Source organism: Mobula birostris, chromosome 32 (genome assembly GCF_030028105.1).
Source record: "Mobula birostris isolate sMobBir1 chromosome 32, sMobBir1.hap1, whole genome shotgun sequence".
Classification (NCBI taxonomy): Eukaryota; Metazoa; Chordata; class Chondrichthyes; order Myliobatiformes; family Myliobatidae; genus Mobula; species Mobula birostris.
In genome coordinates this window covers 691,607-717,824 of record NC_092401.1, presented here as the reverse complement: position 1 = coordinate 717,824, position 26,218 = coordinate 691,607, and the positions used below count along the sequence as shown (strand labels likewise).

Sequence of the window (26,218 nt, the reverse complement as noted above, 5' to 3'; positions counted from 1 at the left end):
TGAATAGCAGAGCAGACCCAATGAGCCAAATGGCCTGATTCTGCTCTGATGTCTCATGGTCTTATGGACTTTGAGCATGGAACTGACATAATTTCTCACTGAATGTGGAAGATTCCATCTTACTGGTTGAGCTCGGCCATTCATTTCCTGGGAGATTGTGATCTGCCTAAGATTATTCTGATTTTATAAATCAGAATCACGTTTATTTTCCCTGATACATATAAATTGTTCATTTTGTTGCTTTGTGATAGCTGTGCAATGTAAGGCATAAAAATAACAATAAGTTACAAAAATAAGTAAATAGAGCAAAAGAGGAATATTGAGGTGGTGAACATGAATTCATGGTGCATTCAGAAATCTGATGGCAGAGGTGAAGAAGCTGTTCCTAAAACATTGACTGTGCATCTTCAGGCTCCTGTAGCACCTTCCTGATGGTAATACTGAAAAGAGGGCATACCCAGGCTGGTGAAAGTCCTTAAGGATGGATTCTTGAAGCACTGCCTTTGAAGATGTCATTGATGGTGGGGAGGATTGTGCTTGTGAAGTAGATGGCTAAGACTACAACCCTCTGTAGCCTTTGCAATCCGGTGCATTGGAGCTTTAATATCAGACAGGGATGCAGCCTGTCAGAATGTTTTCCACCATGCATCTGTAGTAATTTACTAGTCTTTGATGACTCTAGGATGTTTATGCCCAAGAACCTGAAGATGCTCACCCTTCCATCTCTGACACCTCAGTGTGGACTGGTGCACGTTCTCTCAGCTTCCTCTTCCTTAAGTTTACAATCAGTTCCTTGGATTTGCTGATGCTGAGTGCAAAATTATAATTGTGACTTCACTCAACAAACCAATCTATCTTGTTTCTATATGCTGCCTCAATGATATCTGAGAATCTACTAGCTACAGTGATGTCATGCACGAATTTGTAGATGGCGTGAGCTGTGCCTAGCCACACAGTCGTGAGTGTACAGAGAGTAGAGCAGAGGGCTAAGCGCACATCCTTGAGGTGCATCCGTGTTAATTGTCAGCGAGGAGGATATATTATTACTCATCCACTCTGACCATGGTCTCTCAATAAGGAAGTGAACGATCCAGTTGCAGACAGAGGTACAGAGGCCCAACCTCTCCTAAAGAATCTCCCCTAATTCCTGCACTAAGTTTCTAGGAGGATTGCATAGCTGTGGAATGGAAAAGGAGCTACGCTTACTTAACACAAGGTGATAGGTAAACTGGGAGGGGTGAAGTAAAGAGCTGGGAAGTTGACTGGTGAAAGAGATACAGGCTGGAAAAGGAGGAGTCCAACAGGAGAGAACAGAAGGCCATGGAAGAAGGAAAAAAGGTGAGGAGCACCAATGCAAGGCAGTGGGCAGGCAAGGGGATAAAGTTTCAGAAGGAAAAAGGGATAGGGAATGGTGAAGGGGCAGGGGTGGGTGAGGTCATTGCAGGAAGTTTGAGAAATCGATGTTCAGGGCATGAGGGTGGAGGCTAACCAGACGGAATATAAGGTGTTGCTCCTCCAACCTGAGTGTGGCTTCATCATAACAGTAGAAGAGGCCATGGATGTACATGTTGGAATGAGAATGGGAAGTGGAATTAAAATGTGTGGCCACCAGGAGATCCTGCATTTTCTGGCAGATGGAGCATAAGTGCTCGGCAAAGCGGTCTCCCCATCTATGTCTGATCTCATCAATAAACAAGAGGCCACACTGGGAGCACTGCCTACAATAGGTGGCCCCAACAGACACACAGGTGAAGTGTCACCTCATCTGGGAGGACTACTTGAGGCTCTGAATGTTAGTGAGGGATGAGGTGTAGGGGCAGGTGTAGCACTTGTTCCACTTACAAGGATAAGTACCAGGAGGAGGATCCATGCGGAGGGATGAATGGACAAGGGAGTCGCGTAAAGAACAATCCCTGCGGAACACAGAATGTGGGGGGAAAGGAAAAATGTGATCGGTAGTGAGATCCCGTTGGAGATGGCAGACGTTGTGAAGAATTATGTGCTGGACACGGAATCTGGTAGGGTAGTATGTGAGAAAAAGAGGAACACTATCCCTGGTGAGGTGGTGGGAGGATGGGGTGAGAATACACATGCATGAAATGGAGGAGATCCAGTTGAGGGCAGTATTGATGGTGCAGGAAGGGAAGCCCCTTCCTTTGAAAAAAGAGGACACCTCCTTCGTTCTGGACTGAAAAGCCTCATCCTCAGAGTAGATATGATGGAGACAGAGGAATTGAGAGAGGGAGATAGCATTTTTACAAGTAACCAGGTGGGAAGAAGTATAGTTCAGGTAGCTGTGAGAGTCAGTCGGTTTGTAATAGACATCAATGTCTCCAGAAGTAGAGACAGAGAGATCGAGAAAGGGGAGAAAGGGACACCTCCCTCACCTTCTAACTTTGACTTCTCATCTTTTTTTCTCCAGTCCTGCCGAAGGGTCTCAGTCCAAAACATCTACTGTACTCTTTTCCATAGATGCTGTCTGGCCTGTTGGGTTCCTCCAACATTTTGTGCATATTGCTTGGAATTCCAGCATCTGCAGATTTTCTCTGGTTTATGTTTATTTAATATTTTTAGATATTTTAACAGATGTTACCTTCTATTTTAAAGTAAATGTTTATTGTTATAGGTTTTTTAAATGCTCTGCAAACCCTTCTTAGAGAGACACTGATGTTTTGACAATTGATAAAATTGGATACAGGGCTTTCGTTATTCTCAAAGGTTTTTAGAGGTACTTCATTGTTGGGACTTTTTCTGGCATATTAAAGTACCAATTTTACATCATCAAAAGGGACTTCCCACCAGTTACAGCCTTGTTGATTTCTCCCAGGACTACTCAGGGCAACAAAATAATATACTTCCACATCTGTAGAATTTAAATCATGAGCATGTAGGGAATGCGGAAAGAGAGTGTGAGCAAGAAAATCAGAAAATCAAATCCTTTGTGTTGCCTTCATTTTATAAACACATTTCACTTATTAGTTTTAAAAATAATGGAATAGGAATTAATTCTTTATTGAATGTCAATTTTAATTCAATGTACAATTAAGAGCCTGATCACTTATCACTTGGTATGGAGTGTTGGGACATCACTGGTAAAGCCAATATTTCCTGCTTATCCCTCCTTGCCCTTGAGAAGATGGAGGTAGACGGCCTTCATAAAGTGCTGCAGTCAACATGGTGAAGATACTAGAACCAGTGTTGTCAATGGCACTGAGCAGATGATAGTGAGCTTTGTCCTGGAACTTCTGCTGTCTGGGTGAAGGTATGTCCAAAGTCCTGTCGGTTAGAGAGTTCCTGTAGGGAAGGGTGATGCAACATTTTTGCCCCAGCAATGATGAAGGATAGAGTGGATAGACTGGGGCCAGTAACTCTAGTGCGTAGGAGGCTGAGTACTGACATTATGCAGATTTATAAAATTATAATGGGCATAGATAAGGCGAGTGATCACAGTATTTTCCTTGAGTAGGGAGTGCAACACTAAAAGTCAAAGGCTGAAGATGAGAGGGGAAAGACAATTTGTTTACTCAGTGGAAGGTGTGAATATAGAAAGAGCAGCCAGATGAAACAGTAGAGGCAGGTACAATTACAATGCTTAAATATCATTTGGACTGTTAGGTGGATAGGAGAGGATTAGATTAATATGGGAAAACACAGGCATATGGACTAGCTCAGGTTGGCATGGATAAGTTGGGCTGAAGGGCCTGTTACTATGCTTTATGACTATGATGAAGATATATTTACTAAACACTGTTGTTGGGGTGGGGGTTGTGGTGGTTACACCCACAAAGATTGTACAAAGGTCAGTTCAGATGATGGGTTATTGACCTGAGACAGTAACACTTTTTCTTTCTCCAAAGCTACTCGATATTTTGAGTATTTCCAGCAATTTATATTTTTATTAGAGCACTGCAGGAATATGGTTTAGTGTGCCATCTGAATGTTGAAAATTTCTGCACTATCAACCCAAAATCTTTTCCAAGACAACCACAACTTTGTAGGGTTTGGAGGATTGCATGCCTCAATGACCCAGAGAGGTATGTTAGCTGGAGTCAAGGCATTATGCTTCGGCTCTTGGCAGGGTCACACATGCCAAACAAGTCAAAGGATAGTGGCCAGACTAAGACTGGTCCATTGGCCCCCCATGTTCAGAGGTTCAGCTCAGGGCCAACAACCCTGAATGGTCAAAAGACAATTGCTACAGAAACAGCAATGAAGGATCCATCTATACAGACAAGAGATGGAGGACTTTCATTGCTACCCTAAACACCAACAGCAAGTAAATAACCCAAAATCTCACATAGATTCTCAGCCAACATAACAAAGAGAAAAACAGAGATATTATTGGCTATCTAAAGATAAGTATTGATTTTATATGTCACATGTACATCGAAAATATACATGTTTGCGTCAACAACCAAAATAGTCCGAGGAGACGTTATGGGAGGCTGCCACTGTTGCCATGCTTCCAGAGACAACATAACTCACCCACAGCTAACTGAACATCTTTGGAATTAGGAGGAAACAGTACCTCAAGAAGGAAACCCACAAGGTCACAGAGAGAGCGTACAAACTCCTTACAGACAGTGGTGGGAATTGAACCTGGATTACTGGCGCTATAAAGTATTATGCTAATCACTATGCTACCATGCCCCACCCCCTTTTGTTCCACTGAGTGTTAGCTTGGCTGTATTTAAGAAAGTATTAAATTAGGATTAATGCAAGAACTTCCAACTGGATTGACAAAGAAAAATATTGTTCATTATTTCCATTGCAATAAAATATTTTTAAAAAATCATTGACTACTTTCCTTTCTGATGATTATTCTATCTACTAAGTTCTTTAAACTTATCACAAACTAATGAAAAGTTGCTGATAAATTTATGGACTTTAGATAAAATTCCTCCTTTGAACTCCAGGCAAGTATAACCTTGCTAATCAGAAACCATGTGCAGCATAGTCAGGGGAAGGACCAATGAATGATATAGCTTGTTTGTGAGACTGGTTATGATCTTAAAATTTTCAGATCAAAATGCTGAGCAGATTTGGAAGCCCTTCGGCATTTTTGTGCCTAACCAGCTATTAGGAGCCAAAGGCCTTTCCACCTTCTTTAACTTCTACGGTCTCTTTAGCATTGTTACCTCCACAGTACTGTTGCAGAATGAGATCTGGGGCTTAGAGCAGATGACATGCCCTCTTCTCATTACTACTATCAGAGAGGGGGTACAGGAGGCTGAAGAATTGCACTCAATGTTTATGAACAGCTTCTTCCCCTCCACCATCAGATTTCTGAACAGTCCATGAGCTCATGAATACTACCTCACTATTCCTCTTTGACGCTGTTTAATTATTTTGATTGTAACTTTCAGTAATTTGTTATTTGTTATTGTTATTGTTACTGCCACAAAATAAAACAAATTTCATGTCTAATACACACGAAATGCTGAAGGATCTCAGCAGGTCAGTCAGCATTTATGGTGAGGAGCAATCAGTCAACGTTTTGGGCCAAGACCTTTCATCAGGATTTCCAGCATTCAATATACGTATACTGTAATTGATTGATTTATTTATTTATTTATTTCTCTCTCTTCTATATTACATATTGCATTGAACTGCTGCTGCTAAGTTAATAAATTTCACGTCACATGCCGGTGATAATAAACCAGACTCTAATTCTGATTACATTTATCCCTCCAACCCTTGCCCTGTATGCATGTGTGCATACTCACACACAGACATGAACATACACACAAGCACTCTCTAAGCACTGCACTGAAAATATCAGTCCACTGTCTGCATTCAAATCTCTGAATTGTGGATTACAATTGGAATTAAGAGAATTTATAACTTGGAACAAAGAAGTAGCGGATCAATCCAAAAATAAGACCATATGACCAGAAGACAAAGGAGCAGAAGTCGGCCATTCGGCCCATCGAGTCTGCTCCGCCATTCCATCATGAGCTGATCCATTCTCCCATTTAGTCCCACTCCCCCACCTTCTCACCATAACCTTTGATGCCCTGGCTACTCAGATACCTATCAATCTCTGCCTTAAATACACTCAATGACTTGTCCTCCACTGCCGCCCGTGGCAACAAATTCCATAGATTGACCATCCTCCGGCGAAAAAAATTTCTTCGCATTTCTGTTCTGAATGGGCGCCTTTCAATCCTTAAGTCATGCCCTCTCATACTAGACTCCCCCATCATGGGAAACAACTTTGCCACATCCACTCTGTCCATGCCTTTTAACATTTGAAATGCTTCTATGAGGTTTCCCCTCATTCTTCTAAACTCCAAGGAATACAGTCCAAGAGCAGACAAACGTTCCTCATATGTTAACCCTGTCATTCCTGGAATCATTCTAGTAAATCTTCTCTGTACCCTCTCCAACGTCAGCACATCCTTTCTTAAATAAGGAGACCAAAACTGCCCACAGTACTCCAAGTGAGGTCTCATCAGCGCCTTATAGAGCCTCAATATCACATCCCTGCTCCAATACTCTATTCATCTAGAAATGAATGCCAACATTGCATTCGCCTTCTTCACCACTGACTCAACCTGGAGGTTAACCTTAAGGATATGCTGTACGAGGACTCCCAAGTCCTGTTGCATCTCAGAACTTTGAATACTCTCCTCATTTAAATAATAGTCTGCCTGTTTATTTCTTCTGCCAAAGTACATGACCATACACTTTCCAACATTGTATTTTATTTGCCACTTCTTTGCCCATTCTTCCAATCTATCCAAGTCTCCCTACAGACTCTCTGTTTCCTCAGCACTACCGGCCCCTCCACCTATCTTCGCATCGTCAGCAAACTTAGCCACAAAGCTATCTATTCCATAATCCAAATCGTTGAGGTATCAATGTAAAAAGAAGTGGCCCCAACATGGACCCCTGTGGAACACCACTGGTAACCGGCAGCCAACCAGAATAGGATCCCTTTATATCCCACTCTCTGTTTCCTGCCAATCAGCCAACGCTCTGTCCACATATTTAACTTTCCCATAATTCCATGGACTCTTATCTTGTTAAGTAGCCTCATGTGTGGCACTTTGTCAAAGGCCTTCTGAAAATCCAAATATACAACATCCACTGCATCTCCCTTGTCTAGCCTACTTGTAATTTCCTCAAAAAATTGTAATAGGTTTGTCAGGCAGGATTTTCTTTTAAGGAATCCATGCTAAGTTCTGCCTATCTTATCATATGCCTCCAGGTACTCTGTAACCTCATCCTTGACAATCGACTCCAACAACTTCCCAACCACTGATGTCAAGCTAACAGGTCTATAATTTCCTTTTTGCTTCCTTGCCCCCTTCTTAAATAGCAGAGTGACATTTGCAATCTTTCAGTCCTCCGGAACCGTGCCAGAATCTATCGACTTTTGAAAGATCATCGCTAATGCCTCCGTAATCTCCACAGCTACTTCCTTCAGAACTCAAGGGTGCATTCCATCTGGTCCGGGAGATTTATCTACCTTTAGACTATTCAGCTTCCTGAGTACTTTCTCTGTCGTAATTTTGACTGCACACACTTCTCTTCCCTGCCACCCTTGAGTGTCCGGTATACTGCCGATGTCTTCCTCAGTGAAGACTGATGCAAAATACTCGTTCAGTTCCTCCTCCATCTCCTTATCTCCCATTACAATTTCTCCAGCATCATTTTCTATCGGTCCTATATCTACTCTCACCTGTCTTTTACTCTTTATATACTTGAAAAAGCTTTTGGTATCCTCTTTGATATTATTTGCCAGCTTCCTTTCATATTTCATCTTCTCCCTCTTAAGGACCTTCTTAGTTTCCTTTTGTAAGCTTTTAAAAACTTCCCAATCCTCTGTCTTCCCACTAATTTTTGCTTCCTTGTATGCCCTCTCCTTTGCTTTAACTTTGGCTTTGACTTCTCTTGTCAGCCATGATTGTATCCCTTTCCCATTCAAAAATTTCTTCTTTTTTGGAATATACCTGTCTTACACCTTCCTCACTTCTTGCATAAACTCCAGCCACTGCTGCTCTGCCGTCCTTCCCACCAGTGTTCCTTTCCAGTCAACTTTGGCCAGTTCCTCTCTCATGCCACTATAATTTCCTTTACTCCACTGAAATACCGACACATCAGATTTCGGCTTCTCTTTTTCTAATCTCACAGTGAACTCAATCATGTTATGATCACTGCCTCTTAAGGGTTCCTTCACCTCAATCTCTCTAATCACCTCCAGTTCATTACACAATACCCAATCCAGTACAGCCGATCCCCTAGTGGGCCCAACAACAAGCTGTTCTAAAAAGCCATCTCGCAGACATTCTACAAATTCTCTCTTGAGATCCAGTGCCGACCTGATTTTCCCAATCCACTCGCATGTTAAAATCCCCCACAATTATCATAACACTGCCCTTCTGACAAGCCTTTTCTACTTCTTGTTGTTTGTACTCCACATCACTGCAGCTGTTTGGAGGCCTATGAATAACTGCCATCAGGGTCCTTTTACCCCTGTGATTTCTTAGCTCAACCCATAAAGAGTCTGCACCTTCCAATCCTATATCACCTCTTTCTTTGGCTCAGTCTTTGCAGAAGAGGATACAAATACATTTTCAGAAATGTAAGAAAACCAAACTGTTTAAAAATAAAGGGGATTTAAAAGGTAGTGGTTTTTAAAAGAAGTGCTTCAAAAATTAAATGAATGAAGCACAATAAATTCCTTGCAACCCAAAGTACTAAAAGCGGATGCACTGTGGAAAAAGAGGATGCACTGACGGTCATCTTCTCAAATTCTACACATTCTGGGGCAGGTTGGAGCGTAGAAGATGTCACCATGCTGTTTAAAAATGGACAGAGAATACAGGGATCTAGAGACTAGGTCACTAACAGCAATAGCAAGGGAAATAAGACAGATTATTATAAAGCATGTAACATGGCAAAACTAGAGGATATCAGTTGGATTGCATTTATGAAAGGGAAAGGACATGTCACAAACCCACTGGTGTGTTTCGAGGAAGGATTTGATGAACAGATAAGAAAAAAGATGAAATATCCCTGTTTAAAATTTTACTAATGCATGTAAATGTATATAGTGAATAAAGATGATCGTTGATCCTTTTTAATAAATAAGACCATAAGACAGTACGATGTAGGACCATAAGAGAATAAGATATTGATATCTATAAACCTCCGCCTTAAATATACCCAATGACTTGGCCTCCACTTGGTCTCTGTGTGAATTCCACAGATTCACCACACCCTGGTTAAAGAAATTTCTCCTCAACTCTGTTCTAAATGGATATCCCTCTATTCTGAGACTGTGTTCTCTGATCTTAGACTCTCCCACCACAGGAAACATCCTCTTCACATGCACACTATCAAGCCCTTTCAACATTTGATACATTTCAATTAGATCACCCCTCAATTTTCTCAATTTCAGTGAGTACAGTCCCAGAGCCATCAAATACTCCTCAAATAATCAGCATTTCTATCTCAGAATCATTCTTGTGATCCTCTCCTGAACCCTCTTGAACGCCAGAACATCTTTTCCTAGATGAGGACTCCAAAACTGCTCATAATACTTCAAATGAGGCCTCAACAGTACTTTATAAAGCCTTAGCATTACATCCTTGCTTTTATATTCTAGTCATCTTGAAATAAATGAAAACTTTGCTTTTGCCTTCCTCACTTCCGACTCAAACTGAAAAATAACCTTCTTAACCTTCTCTGCAAAATAATCTGCCATATCTTTGCCCATTCTCCTAATCCAAGTCATTCTGCAACTTCTCTGCTTCCTCAAAACTTCCTGCCTGTCCACCTATCAATTCTGTCATCCAAATCATTGACATATATCGTAAGAAGAACTGGTCCCAACATAGACCCCCGTGAACACCACTAATCATGACAGCCAACCAGAAAAGGCTCCCTTTACTCCCACTCTTTGCTTCTTGCAGGATTCGTCAGGCAGGATTTTCCTTCGAGGAAACCATGCTAACTACAGCCCATTTTTATCATGTGCCTCCAAGTACCCTGAGACCTCATCCTTGATAATCAACTGCACCATTTTCCCAACCATTGAAGCCTATAATTTCATTTCTTCTGACTCTCTCCCTTTTTGAAGAGTGGACTAACATTTCCATTCCTCTGGAACCATGCCAGAATCCATTGATTCTGAAAAGATCATTATTGATGCCTCCAGCATCTCTTCAGTCCCCTCTTTCAGAACCCTGGGGTGCACACCATCTGGTCCAGGTGACTTATCTACCTTCAGATGTTTGAGTTTCCCAAGCACCTTCTCCTAGCAATGCCAACTTCTCTCACTTCTGCCCCAAGACTCATACTGTCAGTGTCTTCCATAGTGAAGATTGATGCAAAATATTATTCAGTTGATCCACAATTTCCTTGCCCCCATTACTATCTCTCCATCGTCATTTTACAGCAATTCAAAATCTACTTTTGCCTCTCTTTTTTACACTATATATTTGAAGAAACCTTTGGTATCCTCTTTAATATTATTGGCAAGCTTACTTCCTTATTCCATCTTTTCTTTGTGACTTTTTTTAGTTGCCTTCGGTTGGTTTTTAAAAACATGCCAATCATCTAATTTTGCTCTATTTTATGTCCTCTCTTTGCCTTTTATGTTAGCTTTGATTTCTCTTGTCAACTATGGTTATGGCATCTTGCTTTTAGAATACTTATTCTTTCTTGGTAGCTATCTATCCTGCACCTTCTGAATTGCTTCCAGAAACTCCAACCATTTCTGCTCTGCCATCAGCCTTGCTAGTGTCCCTTTCCAATCCTCTTTGGCAAGCTCCTCTCTCATGCCCCTGTAATTCCCTTTACTCCACTGATTCATCTGACTTTAGCTTCTCCTTCTCAAATTGCAGGGCGAATTCCATTATATTATGATCACTGTACCCCTGAGTGTTCCTTTACCTTAAGCTCTCTAATCAATTCTGGTTCATTATACAACACCTAATCTAGAATAACCGATCCCCCAGTGGGCTCTACCACGAGCTCTTCCAAAAAGCCATCTTGCAGACATTTTACAAATTCATCCTCTTGGAAATACTTCAGATTGCATTAGTCTTTGCACGATTCTGCAGGTTTGCATTCATTGTTAAATTTATTGGTCACATTCACACTGGTCACTCTATGAACTTCATACACCCTAATGTATATGACAGTAATCTAATTTAACAATAACAGACACACAAAATTCTAGAGGAATGCTGTGGATCACACGCTTCAATTGAGGAATGCAAGCAGTTGATGTTTTGTGCCAAGAGCCTTTACCATGATTTGAAAGGATCGGGGCAGAAGCTGAAAGAAAACAGAAGAAGGAATCCATTCTGGTTTCTGCCCTTTTCCTTTCCAGACCTGATGAAGGGTCTCAGCCCAAAAGGTTGAGTGTTCTTTGTCCTGCATTTAAGCCGCCTGACCCATAGAGTTCTTCCAGCATTTTGTGTGTGCTTATCCAGATGTCCAACATCTGTAGTCTCTGTGGTGCCTCTAATTTAACTCAAGCTCAAGTCCAAGTCATCTGATTGTACAAATATACAACCCAACAAAACAACTTTCTTCCAGACTACTGTGCACCCACAATACATACATCACACACAGCACAAAAACAAAATATTGCTACAAATGAGTTAATGAAATATAATTCAAAAATAGATGGGAAGTATGCAGTAGACAATAGAGTAAACAGTAAACAGCTCACTGTCCTGGTGACGAGATCTTGGGGGTGTCAGGTTATTCATTAGTCTACAGCCTGAGGAAAGAAGCTGCCAGTCCTAGTTGTGATGCTCCTGTGTCTCCTTCCTCATGATAGTGGATCAAAGAGGTTGTGGGATAGGTGGGAGGGGTCCTCAACAACGTTTCAGGCCCTTCCTATACAATTCCCTCAGTATATGTCACAAAAAGGCGGTAGGAAGAGACCCCAGAAATCATCTTGGCATGTTTTACAATCCTTAACTATACATAAGTGTGCAAAAAGTGTACTTTACCACACATAAGTTTGCAAAATGAAAACACTTTGGATTAGAGTAAATGTATTAGCATGGATTGAAAATTAGTTGACATAAGAACATAAGAAATAGGAGCAGGAGTCGGCCCTCTGGCCCATCGAGCCTGCCCCACCATTCAATAAGATCATGACTGATCTATCTGTAAAGTCAGCTCGGACAGACAGGAAGTGTGGAGAATCTGAATAAAAAGCAAGAGACCTTAGAATCAGTGAATCATCCCCAGATATTCAAAATGATTTGGATGCAGGAAATGTCTTTTCTTCTTCCAGGATTTCTGGTAACACAGATCCTGGTGAGTTTGTGACTTGTGAGAAGGATGCCAAGAAGCTTAAAGGCAGCTTACTCAAATTGACTGAATGGGTAAAGCTGTAGTAGATGCAGTACAACGTGGATAAATGTGAATTTAAAGACACACGAGATTCTGCAGGTGCTGGAAATTTTGAGGAACTCAACAAGTTAGGTAACATCAATGAAGAGGAACTAAACAGTCAATATATTGAGAAAAGACCCATCATTAAGACTAGAGGGGTGAGGGGAGAGCCAGAATGGGGAAGGGAAAAAGAGCAAAATGGGAGGCAAGATTACTGGAAGTTAGAGAAATCGATGTTCATACATCAGATTGGAAGCTATCCAGATGGATTACAAAGTTTAGCTCCTCTGTCCTGAGTTTGGTGTCATTGTGTCAATAGTGGAGACCATGGACCAATGTGTTGGAATGGGAATTGGAAGTCGAATTGAAATGGGTAGCCACTGGGAATTCCACCTTTTATGGCAGATGGAGTGAAAGTGCTCTAGGAAGCAATCACTTAATCTCTGCTGGTTCTCACCAATGTACCATACATTAAAACATTGAGAACTCACCAATGACAATAGGAACTTAAAGTACTGCAGGTCTGCCCATCAGCAAGTTGCTTGTTGGTGGCCAAAATGAAGGAGTTGTGCATCATGCTGCTGCCTGAGTCAAAGGAGGCGTGCAGTTCTAACAGCGAGACACTGTCTTGGTCACTTCTCTTGTGATCACAAGACCCTTTTGGACATTGTTAACGTGGGATACTACAAGTTTGATTCACTAATTTATTGGCTGAGAACATGGGCAGCTGATGAGGGAGCTGTGTGCCCTCGGTTGTAGTGAGGACTAGACCTCAAATACGGTAATGCCTGGTTAAAGCGTCTAGGAGAGAGGTGTCGGAACAGACGTGCTGCACCGGGGGTGGTGTGGTACTGCGTTTACGCTGTAGTTGGTGTTGCCTGGAAGAAGACAAGCTGTGCCGTGCACAGCTACAGGTTTCTGCACATTCATGGAATCTGCGTCTGGACTATATATACATTTTTTTGTGTGGTTGTATTTTTACTAATATCTTACATGTGCTTGCTATATTGTATGTGTGAGGACTGGGTCTCAGCGTCGGTGTTGCCTCTTTCAGCCGCCAGAACGAGGCGAAAAGGCGTTGGAGCTGGTGCACTCCACCGGTGGGAGGGGTGAGGTGTGTGCTACGGAGTGTAGGCTGGAGACAGCACTGCCTCCCAGTGTTCGCTCAGCAGAAGACAAGCTGAATTCTGGTCATCTCCAGATTTCTGCGGCATTCATGGCTCGGGTCTGGGTTTTACTGATATGGCTGTATCTTATTGATTTCTTTATGTGCCGCCTATCATATATGCGCTCTTCTGTGTTGTTTGACGGTTGGTATTGTGTTCTGCACCTTGGCCCTGGAGTAACACTTTTGTTTGGCTGTATTCATGGATATTCATGTGTGGTTGAATGACATTTAAAGTTGAATTGAATTGAATGTAGAGGAGGCCACACCGAGAGAATTGTATACAGTAGACACCCTGCCAGACTTGCAGGTGAAGTGTTGTCTCACTGGGAAGGACTGTTTGGGTCCCTGAATGATGTTGAAGGAGGAGGTATAGGGCAGGTGTGGCTCTTGTCTCACCAGCAGGGTTAATTGCCAGGAGAGAGAATGGTGAGGAGCACCTATGGACAAGAAAGTCACATAGAAAATGACCCCGGCAATAACAGGGTTGGAGGGAAAGATGTGCTAAGTGATAGGATCCTATTGTAGATGTGGAAGTCATGGAGAATGTTGTGCTGTATATGCAGGTTCGTAGGGTGGTTGGTAAGGACAGGAGAACCCTTACCCCCTGTTATTGCAGCGAGAGGATTTCATAAGGGCAGATACATGGGAAATGGAGGAGGTGTTTCAATGATTGCAGAAGGGAAACCCTGTTCTTTGAAAAAGGAGGGCAACTCAGATACTTTTGAAGAAGAAAGCTTCGTCCTGAGAACTGATCCATTTCACAAGTGACAGTATAGGAAAAGATAATTTGTAGATAATACCGATTGGTGGAGTTGTAGGTGGTGCAGAAGACTGGCAAGGAATACAGCTGAAATACATCAGTTACAGATATGGGCAGAGAGATGGCAGATGGAGCTTAACACAAATAAATGTGAGATGTTGCATCTTGGCAGGGCAAATGCAAGGAGGCAGTACACTGTTATGGTCAAGATCCTTTAACAGTGTTGCTGAGCAGAGAGATCTTGGGATCCAAGTTCACAGCTCCTTGAAAGTGGCTACACAGGTTGATAAGGTAGTTAAGAAGACTTATGGAATGTTTGCTTTTATTCGTCGAGGTATTGAGTTTAAAAGTCAAATGGTTAGATTGCAATTTTATAACACTCTGGTTAGGCCATATCTGGAGTATTGCATACAATTCTGGTTGGCTCACTATAGAAAGGATATTGAGGCTTTGAAGAGGGTACAGGAGAGGCTTATCAGGATGCTGCCTGGTTTAGAGAGCATGCACTATCATCAGAGCGGGACAAACCTGGGTTGTTTTCTCTGGAGTGGCGGAAGCTGAGGGTAGATTTGATAGAGGCTTGTAAGATTATGAGAGGCAGAGATAGAGTAGACAGAGTATCTGTTTCCCAGGGTTGAAATGTTTCCAATAGCGGAGGGCATTCATTGAAGGTGAGAGAGGGTAGGTTCAAAGGGGATGTGAGGGGCAAGGTTTTTACTCAGAGAGAGGTGGATGCTTGGAATGCGCTGCCTGCTACGGTGGTAGAGGCAAATACATTACAGGCTTTTAAGAGCCTTTCAGACATCATTTACAGTGCATTTTAAAACTATTCACCGCCCCCCCCCCCCCCCCCCTTGGAACTTCTCAAGATTTATTATTTCACAACGTTGAATCATAGTGGATTTAATATGGCTCTTTTGACACTGATCAACAGAAAACACACTTTCACGTCAAAGTGATAACAAATTAGTCTAAATTTAATACAATTATTAAACACAAAATAATTGATTGCGTAATTATTCACCCCCTTCGAGTCAGTATTTAGTAGATGCACCCTTGGCAGCAATTACAATCTTGAATCTGTGTGGATAGGTCTCTATCAGCTTTGCACAATTGGGTACTGCAATTTTCCCCATTCTTCTTTACAAAACAGCTCACGCTCTGTCAGATTGCATGGGAATTGTCAAGTGAACTGCCCTTTCAAAATCCAGTTGCAAATCCTCCATTGGAGTGAGGTCTGGACTCTGACTTGGCCACTCCAGGACATTAAATTCCTGGGAAGGCAGGAGGAGAAGATGGTGGCGCAATGCAGTTCGTAGCGGCCACTCCGGTGGTAATGTCTGTTATTTGTCAAGTAGGGTGCCGTGCACGATCCTAATTTGATGGAGACAGACGTGAGAGCTCGGAGGAACATCTGGTGAAACTTCTGAAATGCCTGCTTCGCTGCTGCTGCTACTGTGTGATCCAGAATCTCCGGAGAAAAAGGCCCGAGTCCTCGGCTTTGCTTGTTGCTCAGTAGCTGGGGCGGGGTCGAAGCGCTCGGCAGAGATGGTGCTCGGAGAGGCTGTGTCGGAGTCGCTGGTCGGAGACTCAAAGTTTTCGGATGGACTCAGAGTCCACTGCGGTTGGGTGCTTCCAATGGTGCTGCATTGGCAAGTTGGCGGCGCTTGGAGGTTCATGGCAGGGAGAGTTCCTCCCTTCTGTCGCCTGCGTGAGATGATGAGTCTATCAGGACTTTGAGACTTTTTTTTTTACCATGCCTATGGTCTGCTCTTTATCAAATTATGGTATTGCTTTGCACTTTTGTAACTATATGTTATAATTATGTGGTTTTGTCAGTTTTAGTCTTGGTTTGTCCTGTGTTTTTCTTGTGATACCATGCTGGAGGAATGTTGTATCATTTTTTAATGCATGCATTTCTAAATGACAATAAACGAGGACTGAGTGTCCTCAAAATCTAATCTAATCTAATCTAAATTTGTTGTTTTTAAGCCATTCCCTTGTAGATTTGGCTTTATGCTTGGGGTCATTGTCTTCCTGGAAGGCAAATCTTTTAATTTTGCTACATTCATTTTTCCCTCTAGCTTCACAGACCTTCCAAGGACTGCTGCAGTGAAGCATCCCCACAGCATGATGCAGCCACCACTATGCTTCACGGGTAGGGATGGTGTGTTTTTAATGATGCGCTGTGTTTGGTTTATGCCAAACATAGCGTTAACTCTGATGGCCAAAAAGCTCAATTCTGGTTTCATCAGACCATAGAATCTTCTTCCAGCTGACTTCAGAGTCTTCAACATGCCTTCTTGCAAACTCAAGCTGAGATTTCATGTGAGTTTTATTCAACAGTGGCTTTCTCTTTGCCTTGACTTGGAATTTTTTTTGTGTCCATCTCCTGTGTGTTTCAATAACCATTTTGTGGAGTTGCTTGGAGTGTTCTTTTGTCTTCATGGTGTAGTTTTTGCCAGGATACTGACTTACCAGCAGATGGACCTTCCAGATACAGGTGTATTTTTACTACAATCAATTGAAACACCTTGACTGAAAGTGGTGATCTCCATTTAACTAATTATGTGACTTCTAAAACCAATTGGGTGCCCCAGTGGTGAATTGTTGTGTCACATTAAAGGGGTGAAGACCTATATAATCAATTATTTTGTGTATAATATTTCTAAATATTTAGATCACTTTGTAGAGATTGGTTTTCACTTTGACATGAAAGAGTCTTTTTCTGTTGTTCGGTGTCGAAAAAGCAAAATTAAATCCCTTGTGATTCAATGCTGTAAAACAGTAAAACATGAAATCTTCCAGGGGCAGAGTGGTGAAGTGGAGAATAGTTTTTATTGGCACTGTAGGTTGGAGGGATTAGTGTTCGGGTGTTTTTGATTTGCTTTTTAGCTGGTTCAGCACAACCTTGTGATACAAAGGGCCTGTTCCCATGCTGTACTGCTCCATGTTCTATGTACAGTCAATGCAGCTGGGAGGGTTATTAAAAGATAACAGTATATAGTGTCTCTCCAGAGTTTGAAAAATTGAGGAGAGATGTCAGAGAAGGACCAAATAAATTTGAGGGCGGAGTGTAAGTTAGAGGCAAAGTTTAAGAAATTGACAGGCTCGGCACGGGGACAAAACATGAACTGCTTATTCTTTTCCCAAGATTCTGTCAGACCTGCTGAGTTCTTCCAGCAGTCTGTAAACGTGAACTTGCCCACTTTGGTCAGACAAGCAGGAAGACAGAGTTATATCTCAATGGTGATAGATCAGGAAACATTAATGTACCAGTGGTACTGATGTTCTCCTAGACCAGTTACTGTGAGGAAACATACAGGTGAAGCAAGCAGTTAAGAAGCCAAATGAACTACTGGTAGAGGTTTGGAATGCAGGAGCAATGATATGTTACAAATATAGACCCTTGAAGAATTGTGTGCAATTTTAGTTTCCTCACATGAAATAAAGAATATATTTGCTGCAGATAGGGCAACGAAGATTCACTGGATTGATCAAAAGATGTCAGGACGATCACATGGAGTAATTTGGCAAGGCTCAGATTGCCCTGGTTTGGGGTGCATGGAACATTGCATCACAGCCTTGAGATACAGTGTATGATTTATCAGAATTCAGTTAAGCTCTTTAAGACAGGTTCACCAGCAGCTGCTTTTGTGAACCCATGGAATCCAGTGAATCCCGTATGACAATAAGTAAGGGGAGGCCAAGTCACTGAACTTTAATTTAAGACGGGGATCATTTTCTGCTACTTGTTGTTTGTGTGAGAGTGGTTGATGCTTTGGTGCCATTTGCACATTTTTCTTGCATGTGAGATTTCATATTTTTCTTTTCTTTGAATGGCTTCCATAGTTTTGTTTGTTTTATGGCTGGCTGGAGGAGACAAATTTCAGGGTTGTATACTACATACAAACTTTGATAATAAATGTACTTTGAATCCTTAGAATTTTCTAGTCACAAGGGACAGAGGGATATGGTGAGAGAAACATCTAGTATTGAGATAGATAAGCCATGATTATATGAAAGTGTTGAGCAGGCTTGAAGGGTCATTCAGCATCGTAACAAGGCTTTTGGCCCAACTGGTCAATGCCGACCCAGATAGTCATTCATCCCATTTTTCACGTGGTGAAAACAATCTGCCCACTGGCTGCTGAATCTGTGTTAAAGATCTTAAGTCAGATCTTAGAAATCTTTCCCTGGATCCCAAGCCTGTGACACCTGGTTCCATATCCCTCTAAACAGTTCTTGACCATGTATTGTCTGCTTCCCCAAGCAGTTCGTTCCCTCATTCTAGCCCCTTTTTCACATTTCGTTCTATGTTTGTACTTGCAACTGTGTTCTTGACATGACATTCTGAGCCATATTTTTGTGGGTTAAAACACACCATATGGTGAAATTGCAAAGCCCTCTGATCTGTGCTGAATTGACCCATGCGTTCAGTGAGGTCAGAGGCCTGCTGAATAAACCAGTCCAATCATGATGGTAAACTAGCCACGATAAGACTGACATGGTTAATGTGTAAGCTCCCGTTTCTGTTACTTAATCTCCTAACCATTGGATGATAAGGAACAATCGATGAGTGGCCAGTCAGCATGTCAGTCCACTGAGCGGCTCTGTCCCTCCTCCTCTTCCTGTGAAGATGCTTTCCCTGCTCACCACAGTCGCTACAAAGCACCTCTAGTGTTAACGGCGCAGTGTGTCCCCAGGAGCGTGCTCACAGCTGACAGCCTCAGCTTTGGCAATGCTGCCAAACATAGACACTGAGAACAGCTTCCTCTACATTCAGGATTCGGGATCAGACCAAATGTTGATACACAGTGAGTACAGGAAACTTGTGTTTCTTTCCTTTTAACTGTGTTGCTGGTAAATTTCCATCTTCAGAAATTATTTTGTTTGCAAAAATTCCTAACTCATTCATCCAGCACGATGTGTTGTTTGAGGCACAATGTCCAATAGATTTGTTACAAATTTAACACTATCATTTATTTGTTGGATGAATTGGCTTCTTTTTTAATACACAGTAATGAAAATACTTTCATTCCTAATGGCTTTCTGGAGTCAGACTGGATGAAGGCTTGGAAGGTGATCACTGAGGATTTGACAATATCTAGACAAACTCCTGAAGTATATATACACACACACACACACACAAATCACTTTGATTAGCAATCAATGATGAAGCTTCTGCACAAATATTCCTGTGGCATTGTATACACTTGGTGTTCTTCTGTATTTTTCGGTTATCTCTGGAAAAAGTTTGCAGTTTTGGGAACAGAGGGAACGTTCCAGGTATTTGTTTGTAGTTTGCCACAGCACATTTGTAAAGGGATGTTTCTCCCCCAATCTCTTATAGTGATATTAGTTTTCCCCTCTGAGACACATAATATCTGACCTGCAAGGGATTTTGTGTTTTGAAAGTCTTTCTCAAGCACATCAGCATGTTACATTGCAACTTTCTCACTCTGTTCATCTCCCTTATTTCTAAAACAACAGAAGTTGTGTCTTTTTTCAATACAAAACCAAGGGGACCAATGGGATGTTTCCATAGTTTTTACCCTTATTCATAAATGAATGAGCTTGAAGCTTATTAATAAATGGTTACAGTGCTCTGTGTGGTGTTAAATTGATCACACACAAAGCACAGCACAGAACCTTCCTCCTCACATAACTCAACACACGGGGATCATGCAGAAGACACCAACTAATTCTTTTTTTTAATTTCCCTCACTCCACCTTTGAAAGCACCCATGAAAGGTCTTATCTCTGTTATTGAGCAATGCCACTCAAATGACTAGCGTCCTCTCCGTCCTGTGACGTAAGGCCATCCACTGCAGTCAAAAGAAATTGCAAGACAAAACTCTTTTTTACAGTTGAAAGATATGAAAACCTATTTGAGTTTAGAGAGCTCTGAGTGCACTTGTATGCAAATCTTAAAAGACATTTCAGATTTAATCGCTTAATTTAATTGCTCTCCTCTGTATTGTACCTTGAGCTCTGAAACTTAACATGCACCTCAACATATTTTCTTTCGACGAACCTCTTCATTTTTTAATAATCCCCTGTTATTTTGCTTTTAAAGGGGAAACAATAGCAATGCATAAAGTAAAGGAAACTAAAAACAGGACTTACTTAAGTAAATATTCCATCCCTATTGGCTTTGGAAAAGTTTGATGGACGTGCGGTCTGTAAGGGATCTGGATGCAGCAGGGTGTCACAGTAATGCCCAGGTTCAATTCAGACTTCTCATTTTGCCTGTGTTGAATTTGCACCCTCTCCCTGTGACTGTGTGGATTCCCTTCAAGTACCCTATATGTACGGTTTGGTAGGTTAATTGAAAAGCAGAACAGTCATGAGGCTGATTGGCTCCAATTCTTATGTTCTTCCACTGCTAATTATTGGCAGTTTAGTGACGAGGCTTTGAGCTGGAGTGTTGGATTTTTCAAACCCATATTAATAGAGCTATAAACAACAGGAATTCTGCAGATGCTGGAAATTCAAGCAACACACATCAAAGTTGCTGGTAAACACAGCAGGCCAAGCAGGGTACTGTACCTCTTCCTAGAGATGCTGCCTGGCCTGCAGGGTACTGTACCTCTTCCTAGAGATGCTGCCTGGCCTGCTGCATTCACCAGCAACTTTGAGTGCTTTCCTTAATAGAGCTATGGTGGGTGATAAAGCCCTGAGTATGTTGGTGAGTAGTAAAATCTGGGGTGGGGAGGGGGGGAGGTTGGGGCAGATGATGAAGAGGTGAAGACAATTAAGTCACTAAATGTAGGGTGATTGAAAGTTGTTTTTGCTGATCCGTGTTGTGGAAGGAAGATCTTTTATGCCATTCATGCCATTCGGTAAGATCATGTGTCATTTTCCCACAGTATTCATTACATTGATTCTTTTAACAGGATGCACGGTCTCAGCTCAAAGCATCAATTATCTTTTCCCCTCAAATATGCTGCCTGATTTGCTGAGTTACTCCAGTGTTTTTCATGCGTTCCTCAAGCATCTGAAGAATCTCTTGTCTCTTTATCTCATCACTTTGGTACTGAAGTGAAGCTGAAAGAAAAATCAGAAGAAAAATCCTGTAGCAGTTCTTTCAATCTGATTTACTTTGACTGACTAAACTCACTTCTAAACCACTGCCACTCCAAATTTTCCTCCCCCCTTCCTTAAGATATCCTTTCACACTCAAATTCGATCACCATAAGCTCTTTCCTTTCCTAAATCTTGATGGGCTGATTTTGGTCACCAACACTGTGCAAATCTGAGATATCCCACAAAATATAGCATCTGCTTAATTCATCATCCAGTTGCATTGCATTGTTTTTTTACCTTTCATGGGTTGCAATTGAAGTTCAAGAGACTCTGCACTGATGCACCATTGCGAAGTGACCAGTCTAATTTTGACAGTCAGAGACAATAGTCGTCACTCATACTCAGTATCCACAGAGTTACAGTACTGTAGGTATCTAAGGATCTGCAGGATACTATAAGAGGTAAAGTCTGAAGTAGTGACCAAAGTTTGAAGCTAGTTGTTGACTATGATCTCAGTTTGAAAGATACAAAACTGAAAGGAGACTATGATGTTGACGTACCATCAGGAGAAGAGGAGGGAGATTTCAAAGGACCTAAAGTAGATGTTGATGTGGATATGCAAGGGACAGAGGTTGAGACATTGAAAATTTGTGCTACCTTCTATGCTTTAAATACCCCAAGGTCGTGCACAGTTTTCACTATACTTTTTGCAAAACAAAAGGTCACACTCTGCCCCAAATACTGCAATTTTCATTTTGGTTCAGGATAAATGAAACTTGCTGATGTATTCACTTTCTTCAACCTGATCCCTGAAGTCTTGAATATAAACAGCAGCAGAAAACTAAGGTTCCAGTAATGGACCCAACAGTGTCTGTAAGAAAGTGATAAACTCCAGATGATCTTGATACTAGTTCACCTTCAGGCAACGATCACATTGCTCCTTGCTTAATCGCTACTATTGCAGCAAAATTAAAAATGTCACGACATGTCAGTGATATTAGCAGGTCAGGCAGCATCCATGGAAAGGAGTAAAGAGTCGACGTTTCAGACTGAGACCCTTTACCAGGATGCCATTGGGCCCGAAACATTCCTCCAGCATTTTGTGTGTGTTGCTCTGGATTTCCAGCATCTGCAGAACCTCTTGTGTTTATGTCAGTGATATTAAACCTGATTCTCATTCTGATTTCCAGTGTAATTTGGATTCCCATTGAAGATATTAAATCTACTCACTGTTCTATGCTTTATGTTGTTTCTCGATGGGAAGTGCTCTTCCCTCTGGGACTGAAGACTGTGTTCATTCACACTCCTGAGACTAGAGCACAAAAACTCTTCACTACAGTACTGAGGGAATGCTGCCGTAGAAAAGATGGAAGCAAAGCTTTGAGGCCTCTTTGCTTTCCCAGGCGAATGTAGATATTGTTCTGGAAAAGAGCAGGAGTTCAAGTCTGACAAGAGCTCTTCATTACCATTTCATTATCCTACTTCTGTTATTGGGGGCTTGCTGCATAGAAATCATCTGTATTCAGATATTGTGCTTCTAAAGGGCATTTTATCTGTAAGATGATCTGCACAATTTGAAAGGAGATGAGGGCTGCTATAAAATGCAAATTTTATTCCCTCTTTCATTTTCTCTTTAGAAAATCAACCAGGAATGATTTTGTTCAAACACATTGTTTTAACAGGGCAAATTCATGAGATTATGGGACAGATGAGGGAACAGACTACAAATTTGAACACATCAATAACATTTTGCTTCTTTGAATCACAGATTCCCAAGTTAAAATGGAGTACCCCTTCGTACCAATGTGTGAGGAGTTGTGTCCGATTTGTGGAGACAAGGTCTCGGGATATCACTATGGACTCCTAACATGTGAAAGTTGTAAGGTATGAAGTGTTGTCAGCTAATTCTTGAGACCTTGCAACTGGAATTGGTTTATTATTATCATGCACTGAGGTACAGGGAAATGCTCATCTTGTAATCTATTCAAATGGATCGAATCATTACACAATGAACTGAAGGTAAAACAGGAAAATCATGTTACAGTTCCAGAGCAGGTGCAATGTAAGAACATGACAAGTTTGATTGTGAGGTCAAGAGTCTGTCCTGTCTACTATGGAACCATTCAATAGGCTCCTAATAGTGGGGTAGATGTTGTCTTTGAGCCTAGTGATGTGTAGTTTTAGGTTTCATATTATCTGTGTTGAGACAACCGTGCTGCTGCAAAGAGCATTGCAGGAGGTCATTCTTCCCCTCAGCCATTTGGTTCAATAATGAGTCAACCTATAGCCAGGGAAGTGATGACCGACCCCTCCCCCCCCCAACACACCCCATTAGACTGTTTGAGGTAACTTATTGTTTATTCTTTCTTACTTCTCTTCTAATATTTGTATATTCCTGCATTTGTAATGCTTCCCTCATCCTGCATCTGACGGTTTCCATCGCCTTTAATCTAAAAAGAAGTGACAGCAACCAGAATCATAGTTTTATACAGACATACAGCACAGAAACAGACTTATCAGTCCAACTGCTCTGGCCAGCTAAGGTGCCAATCCAAGTTAGTCCCACATATCAGTGTTTGGCCCATAACCTTCTAAACCTTTACAATCTATGCACCTGTCCAACTGTCTTTTAAACGTTGTTAATATACCTGTTCCAGCACTTCCTCTAGCAGCACATTCCACATAAATACCCCCCTTGTGTAAAGAAACAACTTGTCCCTCAAATACCTATTAAATCTTTCACCTCCCGTATTAAACCTATGCCTTCCAGATCTTGACTTCCCAAACCTGAGAAAAAGGCTACTTCTATTCACCTCTATCTGTGTCCTTCATAATTTTATACACCCCTTTAAGATCACTTTTCAGGTTCCCTGCGAGCTCTGATCTAATGACCTGTTGGAATGTTAGCATTCAACAAGGGTGGATTAAAGTTAAAAGCAACCCTTAGTACATTTCCCACTCTTACATCCCAATAATACAATAAACCTTAATCTAAAGATCATAGATGTCAGCCAAGCAACTTCCTCCTAGTTATTATCCAAGGTTGGTTGAGTGTCAGTGGTTCCTCTGAAACATGGGAAGGCGGCTCTCAGAGATAGAAGTTCAAATGCCACCATAGTTACTAGGATTAGAGATGCTGATGAACTAACAATGGATTCACTTTCATGGACTCCGCAACTCATGTTCTGAATTTTACTTATTTATTACTATCTGCTTTTGATTGTATTTTTGATCGTCTTCTTTAGCACACTGGCTGTTTGCTAGTCCTCGTATGCAGATTTTCGTTGATTCTACTGCGTTTCTTTGATCTATTGTGAATGCCCGCAAGAAAATGAATCTCAGGCTTGTATATGGTAACATATATGTACTTTGATAATAAATTTACTTCAAACTTTGATAAGTTTATAATCAGTAATGATAATAGAACCAACAAATTTAGTAAAAGCCACTCTGGTTTCCCCATGGATTCATGAGAAGAAAATCTGTCATCCTTATCCAAAATCTGTGTTGCCTCCAGTTGAAACAGTTGATTTTTCTACTTGTGGAAGAGTCTTGAACAAGGGAACATACTGTAGTTACAAGATAATTGGGATACGGGAGGAAGGCAGGAGATTGGGGCTCAGAGGAAAAATGGATCAGCCATGATCAGCTCCTATATCTTATTGCATTATAAGTTAGGTGGCCATTTAAAACTGAGGTGTGTAGAAATTTCTTAATTTATAGGGTAGTAACTCTCTGGAAATCTACCCCCAGAAGATGAAGGCCAGATCATTAGGCATACTTAAAGTAGGGATAGACAAATATTTGAAATATTGAGGAATTCAGGGTGAGGAGTCGAGGACAGCATAAATCAGATATGATCATATTGAATGGTGCCAGGCATAAGAGGCTGGTGACCAATTTCTGCCTCTATTTCGGGCAGTTTTGTGCCTTTGTTCTTGTGACATCTGAATTGGTCTAAATGTGACTCAGTTCAAGAACAACTTAGTAATGTATATTAAACACTCGTCCTGCTGTTAATACCCATATTGATAGAATGAATCACTGGATTGGAGGTAGTGCCTTTTAAGGTCAAATAGTTTAGTACCACATCAAAAGCATTTAGGAGGGATGTTGGGACTTTTGAAAGCAGAGTAACCACTTGAGCAAGATGTTATTCATTATGGATTTAGAATGGTTTGATATTGTAATTTTCAAGAAGGGAATAATATTGTGACAAAGACCTTGTTAAATTTGATAGCAGTAACAAACTTTACAGTTTCTTCAGATATTTATAGAAAATCCTCAGACTTTTTGCGTTTGCAACAAGCTTCTGGTTATTATTTGTCTTCCTAGATCGCAATGTTCCTGTGGCTGGTTACAAACAAGTTGACTTGATTTAATACTTATATGTCTATTGCAACAGATTCATTTCGTGAAGCAATTGGCACATTTGCTAAATTTTGCTAGAGTTTTCTAATACTGCTGCAGTGATCTCCCACGTAGAAAAATGATTTTGTGAAAAGAAATCTCAAAGTTAATAATAGGTTATTCCTTCACACAACATAGGCAGTAATAATCCATCAGGGAAACATTGAAATCTTTTATGATGGACAGACTAAAAGTGGATATTAAATTTCCTTACCTTCAACGATCTTATGATGTAATATGCTATTGTTATCCACAGGAACAATAACCCTGGACTTTAATTACTAGATTAGTAATACAACAACAAAGGTTTTGTAAGGATTAATTTGCTTAAAAAAAACATATGTCTCAATGAGTAATTGATAAATCCAAGTTCAAACCTCATTGCAGATGAAAGGAAATTTGAATTCTGTTCCTTATCTACAGTAAATCTGGAAAATACACACTCAGTGGTTGCTTTATTAGATACCTCTTGTAATGAAATG

General features: G+C 41.2%; 1 protein-coding gene across 1 annotated transcript in view; it reads left to right on the top strand.

Moving 5' to 3' along the window:
• The first annotated feature begins 18,974 nt into the window (after positions 1–18,974).
• Positions 18,975–26,218, top strand: part of LOC140191265 (nuclear receptor subfamily 5 group A member 2-like) — a 63,457-nt gene continuing 56,213 nt past the window's right edge. Inside the window, exons 1-2 of the mRNA XM_072248520.1 lie at positions 18,975–19,114; positions 23,095–23,210. Of these exons, the coding sequence (XP_072104621.1) occupies positions 19,039–19,114; positions 23,095–23,210 (192 nt within the window). The 5' untranslated portion in view covers positions 18,975–19,038. The remainder of the gene's footprint in view (positions 19,115–23,094; positions 23,211–26,218) is intronic.